This window comes from Thunnus albacares, chromosome 24 (assembly GCF_914725855.1).
Source record: "Thunnus albacares chromosome 24, fThuAlb1.1, whole genome shotgun sequence".
NCBI classification, from domain to species: domain Eukaryota; kingdom Metazoa; phylum Chordata; class Actinopteri; order Scombriformes; family Scombridae; genus Thunnus; species Thunnus albacares.
The window spans coordinates 18775749-18798702 of record NC_058129.1 but is presented as its reverse complement, the minus strand read 5'-3'; the positions used below and the strand labels follow the sequence as shown (position 1 = coordinate 18798702).

At 41.2% G+C, this 22954-nt stretch overlaps 1 protein-coding gene and 1 long non-coding RNA gene across 2 annotated transcripts in view; one reads left to right on the top strand and one right to left on the bottom strand.

Annotated features, from left to right (window-relative positions):
- Positions 1–21230, bottom strand: part of LOC122976129 — a 32972-nt gene extending 11742 nt beyond the window's left edge. Inside the window, exons 1-4 of the long non-coding RNA XR_006400806.1 lie at positions 20947–21230; positions 20798–20857; positions 20638–20712; positions 9663–9732 (exon numbers count right to left, since the gene is read on the bottom strand). This is a non-coding gene — a long non-coding RNA (uncharacterized LOC122976129). The remainder of the gene's footprint in view (positions 1–9662; positions 9733–20637; positions 20713–20797; positions 20858–20946) is intronic.
- Positions 14801–18942, top strand: gbx2 (gastrulation brain homeobox 2). The gene is made up of 2 exons (XM_044344395.1): positions 14801–16205; positions 18016–18942. Exons 1-2 carry the CDS (start codon positions 15686–15688, stop codon positions 18558–18560), a joined length of 1065 nt encoding a protein of 354 aa, XP_044200330.1. The 5' UTR covers positions 14801–15685; the 3' UTR covers positions 18561–18942.
- Positions 21231–22954: the final 1724 nt, after the last annotated feature.

Here is a 22954-nt window from a genome sequence, read left to right as displayed (position 1 = left end):
TTAAATGTTTATTTAACATTTATAAGCAGTAAAGTGTCTTTAAGATATTACTAACATTAGTTTTAATATTTACTCTTCATCAACAACTTCATTTAATGAAAGTAAGAGAAAAACACTTCTTAGATCTTCTGGTTATTTTTTTGAATGAATCAATTAATCATTCAGTCTATAAAATTCCAGAAGATAAACTTCTTATAGCTCGAAAACACACACAAACAATTACTTTACCATTTTTGGGTGATGACTTTATAATTTACAATCAAATAAAACAAACTAATAGATTATAAAAATGTTTCTGATGAATTTTCTGTTGATCAATCAGCTGATAGTTTCAGCTGATGGGTTTATTTTTATGTTTTACTTTTAAACACTGTGAGTCTGTTTGTGTCGACATGAATCGCCTCCCGTCATCAGCGGTGACCTCGACCCGCGCTCTGCTCTGATCATACGACCAATCACCTCCCTGACCTTGCCAACCGCAGCCAATACGTGACCCCCCCCCCGCCCCCCCCCCCCCCCCCCCCCCCCCCCCCCCCCCCCCCCCCCCCCCCCCCCCCCCCCCCCCCCCCCCCCCCCCCCGTCACCCATCACATACAGGTGACACCCACGAACAAATCAAACACACACTTGTTCGTGGAGCAGCGTCGCACAAATTGCTCCTCTTATTGCCTTTCCCAGCATTCCTCTGGCTCACGCTATCAGGCTGTGTGGCTTTGACCTTTGACCTCAGTGCACTGTGCATGCTGCTCATCTGGATCAGAACATCAGCTGATGGAAACTGAATGAACCAAGCAGGAAGCTGCGGGTCTGAAAAGTGAAGCCAATGCGGAAGTGACTTAAACCTGCGTTCTCTCTGACGACCAGCAGGGGGCGACGCCACTGGCGGCAAAAAGAAGTCTGATTGTATAGAAGTCTATGAGAAGATTACTTCTCACCTGATTTATTACCTCAGTAAACTGTTTCCTAATGAGTTTATGATCTCAATCACTAGTTTCAAGTCTTCTTCAACACAGCATGATGTTCATTTAGTAAATTATGGTCCCAATTAGATTAAAATAGGCGATAAAGCAGCGTATGCTTTAGGGCGTGGCTACGTTGTGATTGACAAGTCGCTACCAAGGTGACAACGTTGTTTAGGTAACGCAAACATGGCGTAACTCCAGATTTACAGAGTAAAGCCATAGCCGTCACTATTTCACAGTTTTCAGTTCAGGAAAGTTAATTGGAACATTGTTTGGTTGTGATAAAAGATCCTCTAATGTGTCGGATGTTCAGCCTGTTAAGCCAGTTTTTCCTTAGCGAAAATTAGCATTAGCATAATCACAATTAACCGTAGACTGTAAATGCACCATGCTAACCAAGCTAGCAGCTAGCGTTAGGTTCAGCTCCTCCCTTTCGTCTAAATATGGTCACTTCCAAAAATCCAAGATGGCGACAGTCAAAATGCAAACTCGAGGCTTCAAAACAGGAGTTCACAAACCACTGGGTGACGTCACAGTGGCTACGTCCATTAGTTTCTACAGTCTATGGAATGAGTCACATGATGTGGGATTATTATTGTGCAACAAGCTGATGACTATAAACTACATTATCAATAAAACATGTTAAATGTTTTAATTCATGTTAATAAATCAGATTCTGAACCGACAAAGTAAAAACCATCTAGTTCAGTGATGGTTTGTGTATGTTTATAATAACCTGAATCATCAGACTGATTGTGTTACAGCCTCTCTGAACCCGTCAGGACCAATAACAAGCAGACAAATGTACATGAGGTCAATAATAAGTCACTGAAATGATATCTGAACTACAACAAAGATGGCAGACCACATCTCACTTCACCTCTCCACACAACAAACACATGACTCCACAGAGCTTCCTGCTCACAGAGATGAAAGTGACTCAGACTCAGATTTGAAGTCTTTGCACCTGGAGACGGAGACAGGAAGCAGGCGCACGATCTCGCCGCGGATCTCCCGATCCATCCTGCTTTGATTGGAGACAGGAGACGACGCAGCGATCCGGAGGAGGCCGGAGTCGGAGCGCTGAATGATGAAGACGATTATGTTTCAAGGGTTTCACGTGGCGAGCTGGAATTCATGTCCAGCCTTAATAGTGCTCGTTTTCTGCCTTGTTCACTCCATTAGCGGCGAGCAGGGGGCCCGAGTGCCGAGCCCGCCGCTAATTACGGCGTGAGGGATGATCGGCGAGGGCTCATTACCGGCGGTGCGGGCCGAAACATACTGTCTCTCTCCCGGCTAATGATGTTGGATCCGCGGCGAGGGGAGGCCGGCGCTCGCCGCTTCATCAAACGTCTGAATGTCCAGGGGTTAACGTGGCTGTTGACTTCTCTCTCTCTCTCTCTCTCTCTCTACGTCTCAGGAAGGTTTTCTCTCTGAATCAAAACCACAGCGGCCTCATTAACATGAAGCACGAGTGAGAGCAAGTTCATCCAATCATCCAATCACTCACACAGGTCTGAATGTTCAATACTGAATCTGCTTCACTGCTACAAAAAAAAAAATCAATCAATACAACAATCCAGCAACAAGTTCATTCGATAAACTCCACGAGGGAACAAAGATCACAAAATATGAACTCAAGGTGTCTTCAGCTCAGAGAACAAGACACTTAAAACACCTTAAATCCAATTAAAGTCACTTAAACATTCATTTATGAGCAGAAGGATGAGGACAAGCAACATTTAATGCTTCACTCTGGTGTAATAAGGATCTTCTGTAACCTCATAAAGTCAATTATTTCAGGCACCTTTTACCTTAAACTAATAAAACCTTTTGATGTTTAAAACCAGGCAGACACTGTAAAGCTTCAGCCTGGTTTTGAGCCTGGATTGGTCGACCTGACTGATCAATTACCAAACTGATCAACAATCTAACTGTGGGATGATCTTCTGACTTCTGGCAGGTGAACTGCAGCTTGTTTTGATAATATTCTGACTGAAAACTGAACTTCAGATCATCTTCAGACATCTGCAGCTCCACATTTTTCATTTCTTCTTCTAACTTTCCGTCTATAGAAGTGCAACGTAACTAAACACTGTTGAAGACGCAGCGTTTACGTTCAGTCTGAGCATAAAAGTCGCAGAAAGGAAGATTAAAACATGTAGTGTGAGACAGTGTCTGTCTCAGAAACGCCATTAATTTATAGTTCAATAAAATGCTTCACCAAGCAGCGACTGTCCAATCATAATGTAGTACAACTACCATAACAAGACAGCTACTAATCTGTGATTGGAGGATTACAGATCTGTACATTTATGGATTTGTTTACATGTCAAAACAGTTCAGATACTCCAAAAACAAAGAAAGGGTTCAGAGAGTTAAACTAAACATGTACAGAACGGACTTAACAGTGTTTGTTGCTTTAAAATCAGCTGTTAACGTCAGCAGTGAGTCAACTATCTACAAGAAGGATCCCCAAAGTGGTCAGAAAGTATCTCACAGGGACCTTGAATATCTGTTGTAAATCTTACAGCAGTCCATCAGATACTTGTGGAGATATTTCAGTCTGGACCAAAGTGACGGATTGTTCCTTTAACCAGCGATGAGTCTGAATTATTCTCTCCTCTCTCTCGCTCTCTGCCTTCTCTCAGTCCGTCATGAAAACCCCTCGACTGTCGCTCTCATTACGGGCTCTTACCTGACACAATGAAGCAGAACTAAATGCTGCCTGATGTTCAGCCAGCGATCTGTCACAGCTCTTTCAACCCGACGACGGACAGAAGAAAACCACACAAACCGGAGAAAAGGATGTCGAATTCAACCTGAAACTCTGACGTCCACATTCAGAAAACGACTTTAATTACAGTCACATCCGTTTAGCTGATACAGAAACACAAATAATATATAATAATAATATAATATATATGGATTATAACTGGTCTAAACTGGGAGAAGTGGGAAGTTTTACAGATCTGCATACAAAGAAACACTAGTTTTCACTCACTGTCAACTCTATTTTCAGACTTATGTTAGACATGAGCTGCAGTGATTAGTGGATTAATTTATCAATAGATTGAAAGAAAATTCATCTGCAACTATTTTAATAATCTAATAATCATTTAAGTCATTTATTTAAGCAAAAATGCAAAATATTTGATGGTTCCAGCTTCTCAAACTGGAGAATTTGCTGTTTTTCCTTTACTTAAGTACTTACTTAACTTTTGGTCAAACAAAAACAGGTTGATGACGTCACCTTGAGTTTTAGAAAAGAATATGATGATTAACTGATAATGAAAACAATCGTTAGCTGCAGCTCTGGTACTGACAAAGTCTCGTTTTACGTCTAAGTGACATTTTGCAGGATATTTCTGTGATTCTACGTCTGTACCAGCTGGTAACATCCTTGATTAATGTCTGTGGCACTCAGCAACTACAACTCCCATGAGTCTCAGCCACGAAAACATCGTCAGAACTTCTTCTAACTCGGATATTCTGTATTTCTCTTCATGTATATTCCTTAGTTGTTAGATTTTTGTTGGTTTTACACAGTTTAGTTTAGTTTTCGTTGTGCATTTTTCATTTTTATGTCTTCTAAGCATTTTGAGGATATAGCAGTCATCATCTTTGTGTACGGTTACCATGGTTACAGGTTAGAGTAAAAGGCATTAGTTCATCTGTTTGTCTTCTGTCGTCTTTCACATTATTGTTCAGTTTTTATTTGTTGATGAAAAACATAAAAACATGTCGTCACAGTTCTTGTTTCTTTTTGTTTACTCTGTTTTGTTTTGTTTATCAACAATCAAACCAAAAACACCTCAAAGCTCAAAGTGCTTCATCTGTCTGTGTGAGTTGACCTCTCACCTTTCAGCACATAAACTCAATCTGATTTGACGCTGACACAGACGACGTCAGATCTCCAAACGAGCGTGAAAACTGACGAGGAAACCGGAAAACTGAATTGACGAAGGTAATAAAGACAATAAAGCTCAGAGGTTTGTTGAAGGAGGCCAGAGAGGAGAAGTGAGACGTTTCTTGTGAGAAAACCTGCGGCGCTGACCGGGAGGCGTTTTCAAAGACAAGGCGCTCATTCATGTGAAGCCTCTCAGACGCTCCTTTTTTTTCGGGATGAGAAGGCGCCCGGCGCTCTCGCTCTCGTCTTCCCTCGCAGCCGAGGAGACAAGCAGATTTGCGCGGTGCCTTCATGTTTGCTAATGGAAGCCGACACAGTTAACCCAGAGGAAACCAGCAGAACGAGGCAGCTCTAACCCAATTTGAGCCGCCGTCTCCTCGCATCCTATTTCGGTGATTGTACCAGCAGTAATTAAGGCTGTAATAATTAAATAACTCTCTTTTAGCCTGTGTGTGGGAGAGGAGGTGAACATTCGCCAGATCTAATTATCTCGTCTGAAACTGGCTGTCTGATTTTCTTCTTCTTCTTCTTCTTTTTTTTGGTGGGTGGGTTTCTTCCCCGACCGTCTGGACCGCTGAACTCGTGTCTGTCTCGGCCGTGGACGTCTCTAATTCTCTGGGTTTGCCACGGCAGGCAGCGTATACTTACCTGCATGTTTTTATGGACAGAGGTCAAAGGTCGAGCTGTGTGCCCTCACATGTAACAGCCTAAAGAGGAGGGAAGGCTGGTTTCTGTGTGTAATAACAGTCATTAGTCGCTGCAGGCACACCTGCTCTGTGCTGTTAGGACGGTTGGAAAGTTGATGCAGGTTGATGGATGAACACTCTGATTTTACTCTAAACTTTTCTGGACTGTGACCCCGTTTTTTTTTGTTTTTTTTTTTTGTTTTAGAGCCCAAAACGGTCAGGACCAGCTGTCCTGTTGAGCTTCATGTCATCACTGTGAAGTAATGACACAAACTGTTAGCCTCAAAAACCCTCTAAACTCCTTTCAGTCAGTAAGAGAATCAGATCATCTAAACATAACTCAGTCAGCTGTTTGTCAGGAAACACAGACAAACCAACATTTTGAATTTGAAGACGTAGTGATACTTTTTCTTTTTTTTTGATACTAAGATTTGCCTTTTTCCTGCTTTATCAAACTACTTTTCCCAAGAAACACAATCCTGTAAGACAACTTCTTCATGTTCACAGTAAGGTGAGGGTGAAATTAGGTTATATTCTAAAAACTTTAACCTTTAAACCAAAGTTAGTCCTGTTTCAAAGCATCTTTTCACCTGCAAATCACTAAAAACACACCGATGGTCCTGTGCAGTTATCAGCAAAATCCACAAACCTGACTGAGAACCACATCTACATCCAACTAAACGTCCAAATATCATCACTCAAACACATTTCAAGACAAAACTTGGTAACCAGACGTGTCCTCTGCAGTGTGTGACTGGTTGAAGCAGATCTGTATTTAAAGGACCAGTCTGTAAGATTTAGTGGAACTACCTGATTATCAGCCTGACGTTACTGAAGTGTCGGCTTGTTTTAGGCTCTAATTTCTCTTTATTCCCTCAAGAATTCATTTTATTCTTATATTTCTACATGTTAGAACAGTGTATTGTGTATACTTGGTTTTTAAATGAGACCTTTTGTTGCTGCCTTTCTTATTATTTTAAATATTAAAAAGATTAAATTAAAAAAAAAAAAAATGCAGACTCAACATCAGTAGAAACAAACATGATTTGTGGATTAAACGAGTAAAACAGATTTCTCCTTTAACACCGTGACTCTCAGATCTGTATTTAAGTGGCTGAGACCCTCCTGTGTTTTTCACCTCGGGGCTTCATCTATTTAATCTGTCTGAATTTTAAGGTCCAGCTCACAGCGGCGCTCTTCTCTCGTCCCTCAGCTCCGTAAAAACTGACACAAAAACCCCTGAAGAGACGACAGGACGTTCCCCAAACTCCCACAGCAATTATCAGACTCTAAAATGTCCTCAGACTGCGACAGCGGATGTCTTCTGTTCTGCATATTTGTTTTTTATGCTGCGGCTTCTTTTTAAAGCTCTGTGCTGTGCTTTTATTGGCCTACAGGGGGCGCTGTGGGTTAATTAGACTGCATTTAGGAGGATTTCCTTCTCTTGTTTTTGTCCTGTGGGTGCAATAATTTACAATTTGATGAGACTAAATGTAAAAAAAAAAGTGATAATGTGATGTTTAAATTCACCTCTGGCGTTTAAATAGATCGTAACAAAAAGAGCTTCACTGCAGATTTGGAGGATTTGAAATAAAAAAAACCACTTTCATCGTGTTTTCTGTGTTTTATCGTGAGAGCAGTAAAGATGGTTTGCAGTCTCGTCAGAGTTGTGATGAATTTAACGAGTCTGTAATTCTCAGACAACCAGCGTTTTTACAAAGTGTCCTCACCAACCGTCCAAGGATACCAGTATCCTCACAGAGCGTCCCAGTATACCAAGGCCCTAACAGAGTGTCCCAGTAAACTAGTGTCCTCACCAACCGTCCAAAGATACCAGTATCCTCACAGAGCGTCCCAGTATACCAAGGCCCTAACAGAGTGTCCCAGTAAACTAGTGTCCTGACTAAGAACCCTAACACACTAGAGTCCAGTTAGAGAGTCCTCACCAGATGTCCCAGTATGGTAGTGTCCTGGCAGCATCATGAAAGAACATCCTCACTACCTGTCCTGGGACACCAGTATCCTGACAGAGCATCCCAGTAAACTAGTGTCCTGACTAAGAACCTCAGCACACTAGAGTCCAGTAGCACACCAGTATACCAAGGCCCTAACAGAACATCCTCACCAAACGTTCCAGTGTACCAGACAGTCCTGACCATGTCTCCCAGTAAACTAATGTACTTACAAAACACCCGGACCAAGTATACCAGTACATCAGAGTCCTAGTAGTGTGTCTCCAATAAGTGTCCCAGTATACCAGCATCCTGACTTAAACTTATTAAAACATTTACTGATGACGACACACATTCTCAGGACTCATTTAATTAATTAAAATATGGAATAATTAACAGTAACACTAGTAGTAACTGCTGCAGTCATAGTAGTTAACAGAAGTGCAGTAACTGTAGTAGTATTATGGTAGTAGCAGTATTTAAAGTAGGATTTCTGTAAAGGTATCTGTAATCAGATTACTGTTTCACAGTTTTGTAATCAGATTACCTGTAGTTATGTTACTCTAAGATACAAATAGTACATTTATACTGTATACATGATGTATAACAAACACCAAATTAATATGATAATATATTATAATATGAATTATAATAATTATTATAATAATAAACAAAAGTACGACCCTGAATCATGTTAGATTTCACCTGAAGATGTTTAGCTGCACTGTTGAGACATTAACAGATTCAAAAGCATTCAGGAAATGAAAGTGAGTCACTTTTCTTTGGTAAAGTACATATTATGATGATGATGATGATGATGTCACAGTTTATGTTTTTCATGAAATGTTTTGACAAAACCCTGAAATATTTTGGTGTTCAGATGATGAAAGAATTGTGTAGTTGTTTAATTTTGATAAGTCTTAAAGTCTGGACTATTTAACGGTATTTATTTCATTTCATTACTATATTATTATGAATACACAGTAGATGTTTTGTTGTCTTTTCATTGGTTTTCTTTATTTTTTAGACTACCTGCGTTATGTTTGAGGATGTTTGAGATAAAATTCAATTAACGGCCACTAATGAAAGACTGGACAGTGTCAGAGAGCATTATGGGTAGAAGACTGTGTGTTAAAGGTGAAGAAAGAGAAGAAGAAGAAGAAGAAGAATCTGGAAACAATCGACCAACAGAAACAATCAGCGCTCATCTACACCGACGACATTAAAGCAACAACACAGAACAACATATGTGTTAAAAAGCTGCAGGACTCAGTGCTGCTGCTGCTGCGTTCATTGATCCATCTGAGAACAGATGAAGCTTAAAGACAGCGAGGAGAGAACGAGGTCACGCTGCAAAAAACTACACTTTAAATCAAGTCGAGGTGTCGAGAGTTAAACTGAAGGTTTGTTTTGTGTTGAAGGTGAATCTACGAGTGAAGAAACAAAGACTGACGGACTTTTTCAACTCTTTTACAAACATATTATTAAAAAAAACATGTTGCTTAAGTTTCCTAAAAGAAGAAATATTTCATAAAATCAACACCAACTACTGACAGCAAACACCAGATTAACATGATGGAAACTATTACATAACTAAACTATTACTAACACTTGTCAGTTTTCTATAAATGTTTCTTTAAAGCTGAGAACAAATGATCCTCCAGTAGATTTTCCCACTTGTGTGTTCAGAAATATCTGATTTTAGGGCTCAGATTAAATGACTTGTTTGGAAGCAGGTTTTCTGCAGTGTAACGATCAATACTAACCCTGGTAGCTGCCAGAAGATACTTAAGAAACTCAATCCCCATCAGGCCTCCTCCCTCATTGGATCAGCCATCGTCAGGGCAGGGGCGACCTCAGCGGCCAATCAATCGAGTCCCTTTCAGCTCTGATAATCAAAAATCCAATCGGTGCTCTAAATGTTAATTGATCGGAGCTTTGGGACGAAAGCAGAACAGCTCAGTGTCTTTGCTGCTGCTGCTGCATTTGTGCATCTTCTCAAGTTGGACTATTTCTGCAAAAGTCAGGTTTTGAAGTATTTTTTCTGATTATTGGTTATTTATTTAATATCTGATCAGCCAGCTGGTGTCTCCCTCCTCTGATACGACGTTCCTCTGAGACAACAGACAGCAGGAAATGAACTTTAACTCACCGAAGGCTGTAAGGATGTAAGGCTGTGATCCAGGAGTTCCTCTGTGGATGGATGGATGGTGTCTCGCTGCCTGAAAGAGTTGAAAAAACAGAAACAATATGAACCTCATGAACTCGTCACATTAATATAAGTTCATCAGCTTTGTTTCAGTGAAGAATGTTTGTCACATAATTTAAAAGCAGTTTTAAAAGATTTTCACACCAATAACAACATCATTCTGGAGACAATTAGTTCATCTTTGTCAGTTTTGTGGTTACATTAAATATTATATTAAATATTAAATATATTAAATTTTCTTTGGCATCCACTAAAAAACAAGTAAAAACAAACAAGATAACATTGATCAATAAAACCAGAAAAAGGGCAAAACAAATTAAATATAATGATCAGAAAAAAGTGAAATAAGTCAAATATGAAGAAGGGAGACAACAGAAACTTAAAATACTGTCACAATAAGTAGAAACAAAAAGAAAAAACAGGTGTTCACCGATGGCTGAACCCAATTCTCCTGCATACATGAAGTGTATCATCAGTTTCAAGTGTCTGCTTCAGGTTAAACAGCTAGAGTTTAATTTTGAAGCTTCAGGTTAAACAGCTAGAGTTTAGTTTTGAAGCTTCAGGTTAAACAGCTAGAGTTTAGTTTTGAAGCTTCAGGTTAGCTAACGGATCAAGTTTGTCAGTTAATCAGTTGGTTAAGAGTTTAATTTGGCAGCAAAGACAGTTTGTTAATGGTTTATTTTAGCAGTTAAATTAGTCTGTTTCAGGTTAATGCTTCAGTGTAGCAGCTGAAACTGAGTGCTGCAGGTTAGCTAACGGTAAGTTTAGCATGTGACACCTCCTGCTTCAAGTTAATGTCTCAGTATATCTTGATTAGATTGCTTCAGGAAAGCTAACAGATCGAGTTCAGCAGTTAAATTAACCCGCTTTAAGTTAAAGGTTCAGTTTAACAGTTTGTTTCAGGTTAGGTTTAGGGTTAGGATGATGGAGTTTAGCAGTTAAAACAGTTTGTTTCAGGATGTTAAAGCTGCAGTGTTGGACTTCTGTCTCCCCCCTCTGGCAGTGAGAGTAATTACAAAAACACTGTTGACACATTTTTACATCATAAGCTCCACAGTAGCCTCCTCTGTCGCTACTGTTGCAGCTGTAAAACGCTGGATACATTATTTTGAGTGTCTCACAAGCCCTGCGAAATGACTTGTTTCACTATCAGACCTGCTCTGCCCACAGTGCATGTGCAGTACGCATTCATCCAGCCAGCGCAGGAATGTCAAACCCAACACCAGATTAAAAACTCTGTATACTGTGAAATACAGAGAGATTTATCTGGTGATGACTGGCTTAATCAGCTTTGTGTTAACTTGTTTAACAGACGTTCATTTATATGTAAAAGTTCTGCACTGCAGGTGTAAAAGTTGAGCTTTTAAAAGCAGGTTACGGGTTCTGTTTAGCAGATAAAACAGTGTAATGCAGGTTAAATAACGTGCTTGATGTTAGATAACAGTTTAGTTTAATAGATAAATTAGTGAGTTTTAGGTTAAAAGTGTAAAGTGCTTCAGTTTGTCCAAAGATTCTCCGTCATCCAGGTCACGTTATATGTAGAAGTTCTGAGTCAAAAGCAACCGGACGTGTTTTAGATTCTCTCATCCAGACGACTTCTTCAGCTGCCTGAGTCCAGACCTTTGAATCCGTCCGATTCAGAGTCGAGTTGACTCTGTGGCATCTTGACATGAAACAGCGGTTTCTCAGTTGAAAAAGCGAACGATCCAATGAGCGCCGCGATGGGACGAACACCGTTGTCAATCTGTGCGCCTGAACCGAGGAGGAGTAAAACCAGACAACTGATCAAATATGAATCAAGCTTCAGTTACTACATTGTCTGTTTCTCAGCTCAAATGATTTCAGAAACATATCTTAGTGTTTATTGTTTAGCTGACTCAGCTGCCATGTTGACAACAGACGAGCCAAAACCAAGAACCGCCCAACTTGCAGTACGTCACCAGCTGGAGTGTTCAGTGGTGATCGAATCGAACCTCCCCACAGATCTGGGTTACAGTGGAGGACTAGAACTTCTTCAGGTCAGGTTTGATGTTTTTAGGCGTCAGAGTTGACAGTAAACGTCTCGGCGTCCGTTCAGTTCTCTCTTCATATTGTGTTTCTCACAGTTTGCTTTTTAAAACAAACATCTCTCGTCTTCAATCAGGATTCTTGGAAACACTCAGAATAGATGCATGTCAGGTTTTTCTCTCTCAGCTGGCTCAGACGCTCTGACAGCGCTGTGTGTTTTCATCAATGTGTGTGTGTGTGTGTGTGTGTGTGTGAGTAAATTTGGCCTGGCATTTAGAGGCTGATGAAAAGGTTGATACCGCCACGCTGCTCTGCTCTGACTGAATTGTGTCGAGCGTCCGGCGCTCGGGGCGACGTCGCCCTCCGTCCCTCCATCCGTCCACGCATCTGTTTCTGCTCCTGCTCTGTGCTTCGTAATTGCCCCCCCCCCCCCCCCCCCCCCCCCCCCCACCCGCCGCCACATCCCCTCCACTTTACAACACGCCGCCGTAATATCAGCAAACTATCAGAGATTGTGCCATTTAGCTGCAGATTTAAACGCAGGGGGAGGGAAGGAGGCCTCTCGTCTTTTTTCTCTTTACGTAGAACGGCGTCCTGCTTATTTCCATAAACGCTCGTCAGCCATTCAGATGCTTATTACAGCCGCTTGTTGTAGCGACTGATGATCTACCAGGTAAGCAGCTCTTATTAGAGGAAGCTTCATTTAATGCAGTGTTACACTCCAGCTGCCCCCCCCCCCCTCCCCTCCCTCCACCACCACACCTTCACCCCCCCTCCTCCTCCTCCTCCTCCTCCCCTCTTCCCCCAGCTCATAATGGATGATCAAGGCGCTCGGCTTGCATGCAGGAAAGGTTTAATTAAATCATAGTCCAATCATAATCCATGTTGTTAATTAAACTGGATAATTTATAAGTACAAAAGAGGGTATTTATTAGCTGCTCTGCAGTGGTGGCAGTGCCGCCGCGTGCACGCCCCCCGTGCGCGGACACTTACACTTATACACCCCCTCCCCTGCCTTACAACCTTTTACTATTGATGCCCCCGCATGATTGATAATGAGACAGAGACTGCTGTACTATTTGTCTAATGGCCGTGCAATTAAATTCCCTTGTAAATGACCCATGCCTCATTTCATCCTAATCTATGGAATTTTGATTGAATTTGTCAGCCCTAATTGAAAAATACTGCTATTTAATGTCTGCATTGCAGTTGCAGATCAGGCCGCCTTTAATGAGATCGTGTCCCAGTGACCCTGAGGAGGAGGAGGAGGAGGGAGGAGGAGGAAGGAGGAGGGGGGGGGGGGGGGGTATCCATGCGTGCCCTTGACTCAGCCCAGGAGGTGAGGGAGGAGGTGGGGGGGGGGTCCACTGGGAGATGCACTGTGGGGTCATAGGTCAGCTGCGTCCTCCCCTGCTACATATGATGATGTGTGAGCGCCGGTGGCATCGACGAGGTTTGTATTAATTGATGAGGAAGCCATTACAGGATTCATTAAAATGGATTTTGATGCAGGCGCAGGAAGCAAATATTGTGATTTAAAGCTCCGCTGTGCAGTTTGGGAGGAGATGAATCGCAGAATAATCGCCCCGCAAAAAACGCAGAAGGAACGTCAAAGCTCATCATGATGTGTCACAGGAGGAGACGCCGACATCAGGACGGATCGTAGATGTTCTCTGCCGCTGCGTTCATCATGAGTCACTGCTGATATGGATGTTTATTAAAGTATTTACAGTCGTCATCTTCATCAGTCAGGTTTGTTTCAGCTTCTCTGTCTGGAAGAATCTCACAAACCGGACAGAAATCTGTCACTGTTGTGGTTAAAATGTTATTTTTTAGGTCCTGTTGGATCATTTACTGGTTGAACCTGACGTCTCTGAACTGTGACCAGTTCACCCACCAGTAGGCCTGAAGAAAACCGACCTATGACACAGGTTCATCTCATAATCAAATAATCTGTGAGATCTTGACATGTCATAGCAGGTGAAGAATAAATGTAATTAACAACATTAATGTTGCTGAGTCCCATTTAGTTTATCCATACTGGTGACACTGGTGTGGTGCATGATGGGTAACCAGTACGGCTGCTGACAGTGGAGATAAACTTACTGTGATTTACTTTAATAAATGAGTTTATAGCTTCGCTTGATTTAATGAGTGATGATGTAATTTTTCATTTTCATTCTGCCAGACGAGAAGAGACGACGCCACCAGAAGCTCCGCCATCTTAGTTGTAGTTCAAACCACATCTGCACCTGTTTGTACCTGAACTGTGACTCATAGAGGACAAAAAACTACATGAAGTTAAAGATTTTCACTCATGTAGCTAAATATGATGTTGATATTAGATGATTCTGCAAATATTATGTTCACTGACAACATTTTTAAGTTTAAATTGAGGTTTCAGTTACAGAAATACGACACTGGCGGCTGATTCTTGCCTAAATAAATAACTTTGTCACCTAAAAATGACTCATTTATAACAACAAATATGATTTTAAAGGAGACATAAACCACCTGGATCATATTTTTTACCCAACATAATGGGAAGACTTTTTACTGAATGTACTGAAATCGTCAGTAAATTATCAGGTGACAACATGTTTAATTTGTATTTAAGCAACTGATGTATAATTGTTTTAATGTTGACAGCTGTCGGTTAGATTATATAGAAACATGCTGGTCTTGAATTAGCATTTAAAAAAAGAAAAAGTGGCTTAAAACCTGAGACACGATGTGTTTTTGTTGCCTATAAACCTGCCGGTGATCAGAATCCAGCCAGCGATTACATTAAACAACTAAACAGAGCCGGAGAAATAAATCAGTATATAAACATCATTTCTAGGAGACTCTAGAAGCTGCAACTCATCTATCAATCTGCTGATTATTATATATAATTTTATAAGTCTATAAAATGTCAGAAAACACTGAACAACGTCCGTCTTCAAATGTTTCCATAAACTCAAAGATATTCAGTTCATAATGATGTAAAAACAGAGAAAGGCTGCAAATCCTCACATTTGATTAAGTGCTCAATTAATCAATTATCAAATTAACTACTCATCAAATAACTGATTAATCTATTTATTGTTTTATCTCCAGATTTGATCCCAGAGTTCAAATCTATATTTTAAATTTCAAGGATTGAAATTAGATTTATATTTGATTGTGCTGAAAATAACTTCAGTGGATGATCTGCACGTGTATAAAGAGAAAAGCAGATGATGTCAGATGTATAGTAGAGACTCACACACACACACACACACACTCTCACTCTCTCTGAGGGGGTTCATACACAGATTATTTACTGAATATATACAGCTTATTATTTACAATGATGTGTTTTCACATTCTTAAATGGCCTGTGGTCCCAATTTGTGTAATTGGCATTCATCCAGGAGACTAAAGGCGAGCTGTCGCGTCATCCCGACCAACCAATCAGCGTCCGGAGCGCGGTGACGAGGGGCGGCGCTCGCGCGGAGAAGGCAGCGCAATTAAACAGAGGGGAGCGCAATTTAAATCCAAAACATCTTTGGACGCGCGCTGAGTGGGCAGGAAACACACACTTCACACACTTGACACACACACTCTGTCTCAGCGGGTGACAGGAGGAGAAGTGTCCGGAGCTGTGATATCGCTGTCCGGTCAAGTTGAAGTGGAGCCGCGCTGGTGCGCACGGAGCCGCGGACCGACTCACCGGAGCTCTGCGCCGTTTCCGGGACATTTTTTGGGGGAAACTAAAAAAGGAGAAAGAAGACGTGTGTTAACATTTTGTCTTCCTGACTTTCTTCCCTCCGCAGCACTGATGGAATGGTTTGGTTTAATCGGATTATCGCTCCTCTAAACTCCGGTTTCCTCAGAGAGGCGGTGACACCGGCGGCTCCACCGGGGGTCAGCCGTCCCTCCGCAGCCGCTCACAGCGCTTCTTCTCCGGTCTCCTCCGAGCTCCAGCGGTCGTTCATATGAGTGCAGCGTTCAGTCCGTCCTTCATGGTGATGCAGCGGCCACTCGGAAGCACCACCGCCTTCAGCATCGACTCTCTGATCGGGGGGCCCCCGCAGCCCAGTCCGGGACACTTCGTCTACACCGGCTACCCGATGTTCATGCCGTACCGGTCGGTGGTGCTCCAGCCGCCGCCGCCGCCTCCCCCGGCCCTGCAGCAGGCTCTCCCCGCCGGCCACCACCCACACCCGCAGATCCCCAGCCTGCAGAGCGGCTTCTGCTCCAGCCTGGCGCAGGGCCTGACGCAGGGCATGGCGCTCACCTCCACGCTCATGGCGTCGCTGCCCGGAGGTTTCTCCCCGTCCCAGCAGCACCAGGAAGCGGCCAGGAAGTTCGGCTCGCAGGCGCTGCACGCGGTCTTCGACAAATCTCAGGATCTGCGGCTGGAGGCGGAGGACGGGAAGAGTTTCCTGCAGGGGAAGGAGTCCGCGGGGCTGCAGGCTTTCCACGACACGGACTCCTCGGTGCCAACATCCACAGGTAGGCGGCTCCCACACCCTCATCACCCCGAAACATGACTCAAAGTCCGGGTTAATCAGACACGTTGGACCACAAAACATCCACGTTTACTCTCAAATATCCAAATATAACAAACTTCAACTTCATATTTAATCTTAAAATAAGACAAAACCTCGGGCCTGTGACGCTGATCTGGTTCCACTTTTCTCTGCTGAAAACTCAACAATAAACATCAGGCCTCCATGTCTTTTACACGGTGACATTTAAGTCAAACTGAACTAAAATATATGAAATCCTAAAATATTAAAATGTATGTAAATCTTCACGTTATAATCATGTAAATATCAGATCAATAAAAAGACTCGATCCAGGAGAAAAATATTGAAACAAGCTGATTTTGATTTTTTTTTTTTTTTTTTTAAAAAGATCTTTTTTTTCTTCTTTTCATCTTTTTGGAGACTTGTTGAAATAAATTTATATGTGAATGATGAGTTTAGACTTTCAGGATATTATAACATTTTAAAATGAACAAGTTTTTCATTTATTCCACTTTTAAATGCGTTTTAAAAACAGGAAGTTCACACATTTTCTAAAAGTGTCACCTCACAGTCAAACAAATGGATTGAAATCTTTCTTTCTGTCCTTTAAAGCGCAGGTGGGATTTGTGTCTGAGAAAACTCTCAGAGATAAATGATGGTCATAAATTATTCCATAAATCTGGTGCAGAGATGTTAGTGGAGGAGCGCCGGAGGCCTCGTGGCTTCGGTTCATTTTAATATTCCGTAAATCAAAGTTTCAGTTGATGAATCTGATGAAAAATCTGCGCGTTGCTTTAAATGTTTGCAGAATAAAAATCTTTTAATCATCAGAGTTCCGTTAAAACTCTAAACTGACGCATTTGGATGAATTTAACCTTTAATATTTTGTTTATTTATTGAAGAAAAATCTTTTATTTCTATTCAAAGCTTCTTCTCATCTGACAGTTTGTGACCTGAGAGCCATAAATCACCGCGCTGGTGTCACTTTTCAGTAGAAGAAAAGCTTCTTGTTTGGAGTTTTGATGGTTTTATTGCTTCCTAATATAAAACAGACAGTTTGTTTCCTCGTGCATCTATTGATTATGATTGAATCTGACGTTATTTCACACGCGGACAAACACAAACTGAGCGCAGAAAACGGGCCGCGCGCGCAGACGCTCCGTGCGTAATTACGCGTGAAAAATAAAATCCCTGCAGAGCGCGTGTTTTCCACGGTGATCCAAACACTGATCTGATGATGGATATTGACACGGGACGGGACGAAGACCCCCCCACCCCCCCTCCCACCAACTCACCCCCCCTCACCCGCTTTCATTGGTTCCCACAGATGTCAGAAGCAGATCTGGTGTCATTTACAAACAATATTTCTGTCAAAATCCATCTTTATATCCACTGTCAACATTTATATTCAACATTTATTTATTAGAATTATGAATCACATTTTAAAAATATTTTTGGAGTCTTTTCTCCTCATTCTGTTGAGTCTTTTTCACACAAATCAGATTTAAAAAAGGACAAATTTTCTTTATGATAAGGAAATATGAGATATTTAATTTCCAATTCAGTTTAAAAGCTTAAAATGTTTTAAAAAACAAACGTCAAAAATGTTTAAATCAGGCAGAAAAAAAAACAGATAATTTAAAGCTTTATTGTGTGTTTCTTGATTTTTTTCAGGATTTAATGAGAAAAGCGACTTTTTGTGTTTATACACTTTAATTTCTCGACATTTATAAAGTTGCTGGTTTTATAATAAAGATGCTAACTGTCCCTCCTCTTCCTCCTCTTCCTCCCAGTCAGAGGACACAGTAAAGAAGACTCCAAGGATGAAGAGTGCGGCCGGAAGGATGAGAGCTTCTCCATGGACAGTGACTTGGACTACAGCTCGGACGACAACCTGACCTCCATGTGTCACAAGGAGGACGGGGACGGCGGCGGAGGAGGTCTGGACGACGGGCCGCATCTTCACGGCTCCGGCGGCGGAGGCTCCGGAGGAGGCGGCGGTGCGGGGGGAGGAGGCGGCGGCGGGAAGAACCGGCGGCGGCGGACGGCGTTCACCAGCGAGCAGCTGCTGGAGCTGGAGAAGGAGTTCCACTGCAAGAAGTACCTGTCGTTAACCGAGCGCTCCCAGATCGCGCATGCGCTGAAGCTGAGCGAGGTGCAGGTGAAGATCTGGTTCCAGAACCGGCGCGCCAAGTGGAAACGGGTCAAAGCCGGAAACGTCAACAACAAGTCCGGGGAGCCGTCCCGGAACCCCAAAATAGTGGTCCCCATCCCGGTGCACGTGAGCCGCTTCGCAATAAGGAGTCAGCACCAGCAGATGGAGCAGACCAGACCGTAGAAGAAGAACTCGGAGCCGCTTAGCAGAGACTCAATCCCGGGTTGATGTTTCCTCTTTTTTCACTCTTCAAACATTCAAGATGAAATAAATGACGGTTGACTTCCTGCAGGGCTCTTAAACAAAAACTGCTGACGACTTTCATTCTGTGGTTTTTATTCTGATCTTATTTAAACACTTTTGTTTTGATATAAATCAGATTTGAAAGGATAAATTTGGGGCTGAATGATTTCTGTTAATCATCAGACAGAAGATTAAATAAAGTGAATAAAATGTTAAAAATCATCCAGAAAACAAAACACGAGCTTTAAATTTAGAGAATAATTTAAAGACAAACTGATTATTTCTCACTGATGATAATATTGATCGTCATGTTTCTCTAATTCAATCAGATCTAAAAAAAAAAAAATCTGTTTTAATGATGAAAACTGCTGAATTCCATCAGTTTAGTTGACAGATATTTTATTAGGAATAAAGTGAGTTTACGTCACTGATCTAAAGACAAACGTCTGAAAACCTCCTTCAAATAAATTCATTCATGTTTCAGTCTAATTGTGTCATTTTGGAGAAAATGTGTCGGTGAGTTTGAAACGAAGCTAAATTGTTTTGTCAGATCATCTTCATCATTTACAGGAAATAAAAAACACAAAGTTGAAGCGTCGACACGAGACTGAGTGACTGGTTAAACTGGTTAAACTGGACGTTTCTCTGCAGGAGGATCCGCAGCGTTTCAATCTCATTTCTGTTGGCGAGACACCAAAAAAAAAAAAAAAAACTGCGCGCAAAGACGCGGAGCGGTGACGCGAAGAGGAGGAGGAGGAGGATGATGATGAAGAGACACTGAGCAACTCCTCCCCCCCCCCAACATGTAAATACACACACGGGACCAAACTGAGGACATCAAGTGTAGATTTGACCACAAACAGACGGCGCGTTATTTTAACATTGTTCCTGCTGTCTGAACTTTAACCTTTATCTCTCTGAACTGTTACTGCTTCACTTTTATTTCACTTTCATTTGATTTGATTTTTTTTTTTTTTTGGACAAAATGACGCTGCTAATTTATTTATATAAAATTGTGCAAAAGTAACTAACATTTCCTGACGTATGGAGTTAAAAAAAAAGAAGAAGAAAGAAAAGATATACAAGTGTGAATTAAAAGCTGAAACGTGACCAGATGTTCACAGCTGCTCTGTCTCCATTCATCTTCATCATCATCATCTTCTGGATTTTATGACACGTCACTTTATTTTTTATTCACTTTCTGTTCCAGTAAACAGTTTTCATCAAATTATCATAAAATCATAAACACAGAGGAACTAAAATGTTGAAATCTTTTAAATCACATTTTCATTTTGGACTGGTTCCCTCAATAAAACACAAACATTAAAATTATTATTATTGATAATAATAATGATAATAATAACAATAATAATAATTCTCCAGATGCTGCTTTAGAGATATAAGGCCTGATGCTTCAAAGGCCACAAATCTTCAAATCTAATTTGACAAATGATTCATCATTTTAAGGCAAATAAAAAACCTTAAAATATAAAATAGTTTATTATAGAAATAATTCATCAGATTTTACATTTTTAAATTTATGTTTAAACGGACGACGCTGATTTTGGTTTATTTTCTTGTTTGTCTGCGTCATTATAAACACAGCCTGAAGGTCAAAGGTCACTCTAATATTCAGGCTGCTGTGGTGACGCTAAAATGCGCGCTCCCGCAGCTGCCTAATAAATATTAATAATCATGTCTGTGGCAGGTCGGGGGCGCGCGCTGGCCTCTGTTTAAAAGCTGTTTATCAAAAAAGTTTACAACCGAAATAAAACTAATTAAAAAAAACAGTCGATTTGTTGCAGTTTGGTTAAATTTGGTAGAAAAGTTGAGACTTTTAGTGACAAACCTGCTGCAATAAAATCATTTAAATCCTCTCAATATGTTTTTAATCAGATAAACTGACTGTTTTCAGTCAATCTGGGAAAAAAGAGACTAAATGTAGCATCTTATAGCAAACACAGCGGCCATAAAATGCTACAACTTCTAATTAAATGTAAAAATGAGACATTAATACCTCGATGTTCCCGCTCAGGTCGCATCCAGGTGTGGACAGGTAACAAGTTGCTCCTCCAGCTCATCAAGCTAACAGCTACAAATAGAAACACTGTTAGTTATTAATGATCAATGATCAATATCCACCGAAACAAAGATTCAAAACAGCAGCAGAAATCTACCTGCGCGGCTCGTGACGTCAGCCAATCGCAGCACCTGTCAGCCTGCAGGTGAAGTTTTACCTGCAGACACAGAAACAGTTAGTTAAATATCATCTGAGCTCACAAAACTTCAATGATTCAGCACAAATGTTTAAATAAACGTTAAATACCTGAATGACGTCTGCAGCTCCGCGTGCACTCAGCGATATAAACTCTCGGTTCTTTCAACCGTCAGTTTGATCGTAGTTCGACGCGTTGAGTTCTTTTAAATTCACCTGAACACTTAAAAAGTGTCGCAGAAGTAAATTAATGTCCTTAAAGTTACACAAAAGACGCAAATTTCACTTAAAAACAAAAACTTTTCATCCGCAGCGATAAACAAACATTTGCTAGCTTCGAGGGCCGTTGACGCACCTGTACGTAATGACGCAGTCACGTACGCAGACACGCCCTGTCGTCATCTCAACATTACCAGCGCTGTAAAAGCGATTTAAACCCAATTTTTTGACTAAAGTGACCGATTTTAAAGATTTTGAAACATTTAATCATCTGTTTGATCGCCAGAAAGTTAACCAGCAACAATTTCGACAGTTGATTAATAGTTCAAGTCGATTTTAGAGGCAAAAATGTCAAATGTTCCCTGATTCCAGCATCTCTAATGCTGCTTAACATCATTAACTGAATATCTGAGTTTTGAAATGTTGATCAGAGAAAACAAAACATTTAGGCAGAACTTGTAATTACATCTTTCACTATTTTCTGACATTTTAAAGACCAAATAATTATTAAAAAATATATAAAAGATGTGTCAATAATGAAATAAATCAATGATGAACATTCAGGAGGAAAAGACCATGATGATTTCAAGTAAATAAACACAGAAAATCATTTTTTTCCCCCTTTCAGTATGCTCACTCTTGAACTGAAGAGATGTGACCAAAAATTAAAGGGTTCTTACACCAATTTTACACATTAATGTCAGTTCTCTTGTCATGGTTGATCCTCCTCAGATGATGTCATAGTGATGTCATCACGGCTGTCCAAGCGTGAGCTTGGAGACACATGTATAACAGAAAGTCACAAACTAGGCGTGCAGAGGTTGAAAGGTGTGGCTGGTGCATTATGGGTAATGTAGGATCCAGTGTTTTTGGAGTTTGACTCATATCTCGACCTCTGCTGCTGTTTTTATCTTTTTTAAAACTTGGGAGGAAACACTGACTCTTGTTCCTGTTTAAACGCTGTTTTCTAAATGGACTCTGGCAGAGGAGGGTTTTCTGTCACTGTCGTCCTCCATCTTTTACTCACTGCGAGGCTGAATCATGAAGACGGTCTGATATGACGGTTCATACATGACATCATGAGGTTAAAACTGATTTAAAAACAGATCCGAGTCACAATCGAGAGGAAAAACAATAAAATTTGGGGCTGTAACCTGCGGTGTGAACACAGACGGGGTGTGTGTGACTCTAATGAATTTTTTTGCAAATTGTAATCAAGCCGGGCCGTCGTGTTGGGCTGATAAATGAGACCCAGGGGGATCAGCCTCGGCCTCGGCTCTTCACTGCAGCATGTAACCCCCCCCCTCCCCCTCTGCTCCCCTCTCTCCTTAAATTAACAGCAACCTGCTCTGGCTTCAGTTCAACTCCTGATTAATCCTGACGGAGCAACGACGACTCTGCCGCAGCGAAAGAAACCAAAAAAAAAACTACCTGATGTGTCTTCTTCTGCAGGCCTGATCCGTGTACCGAGCGTCCTGGTGGCTGAGTGGTTTAAGATGCCGACCATGTAATCACAACATCACTGGTTCGACTCTCTATCACCTCTCTACAACCAATAATATCAATCAATAAAAGCAAAACTACAAAAAAAAAAAAAGTTCTGATGACGGATTCTCTCATTCAAAAAAATGTACCCCACAAACTGTCAGTTACGTTTGTTGCAACAAAACTATGAATGTGCAGTTTTGAAAGCTCCAGAAATAGCGAGTAAGTGACCCTTGAGTTGGGATTGTTTTGTCAAATTAATATTTCAAAGGTTGAGATTCAACTTTTTAAAATACTTTTAAGTCAAAAGACTTAAGAGAGCTTGCATGTCAACAGATGCATCTCCATAACAAACTGCTGATGAAGACCATGTGATACAGCTGAAAGCTCAAGAAAAAGCTTGAAAACAGATGTT

Excerpts from the sequence above, each read along its gene's own strand:
- gbx2 (XM_044344395.1), top strand. The coding sequence starts at position 15,686 with ATGAGTGCAGCGTTCAGTCCGTCCTTCATGGTGATGCAGCGGCCACTC. Across the intron at positions 16,206-18,015 it reads CTCGGTGCCAACATCCACAG|TCAGAGGACACAGTAAAGAA; the intron begins GTAGGCGGCTCC and ends TCTTCCTCCCAG.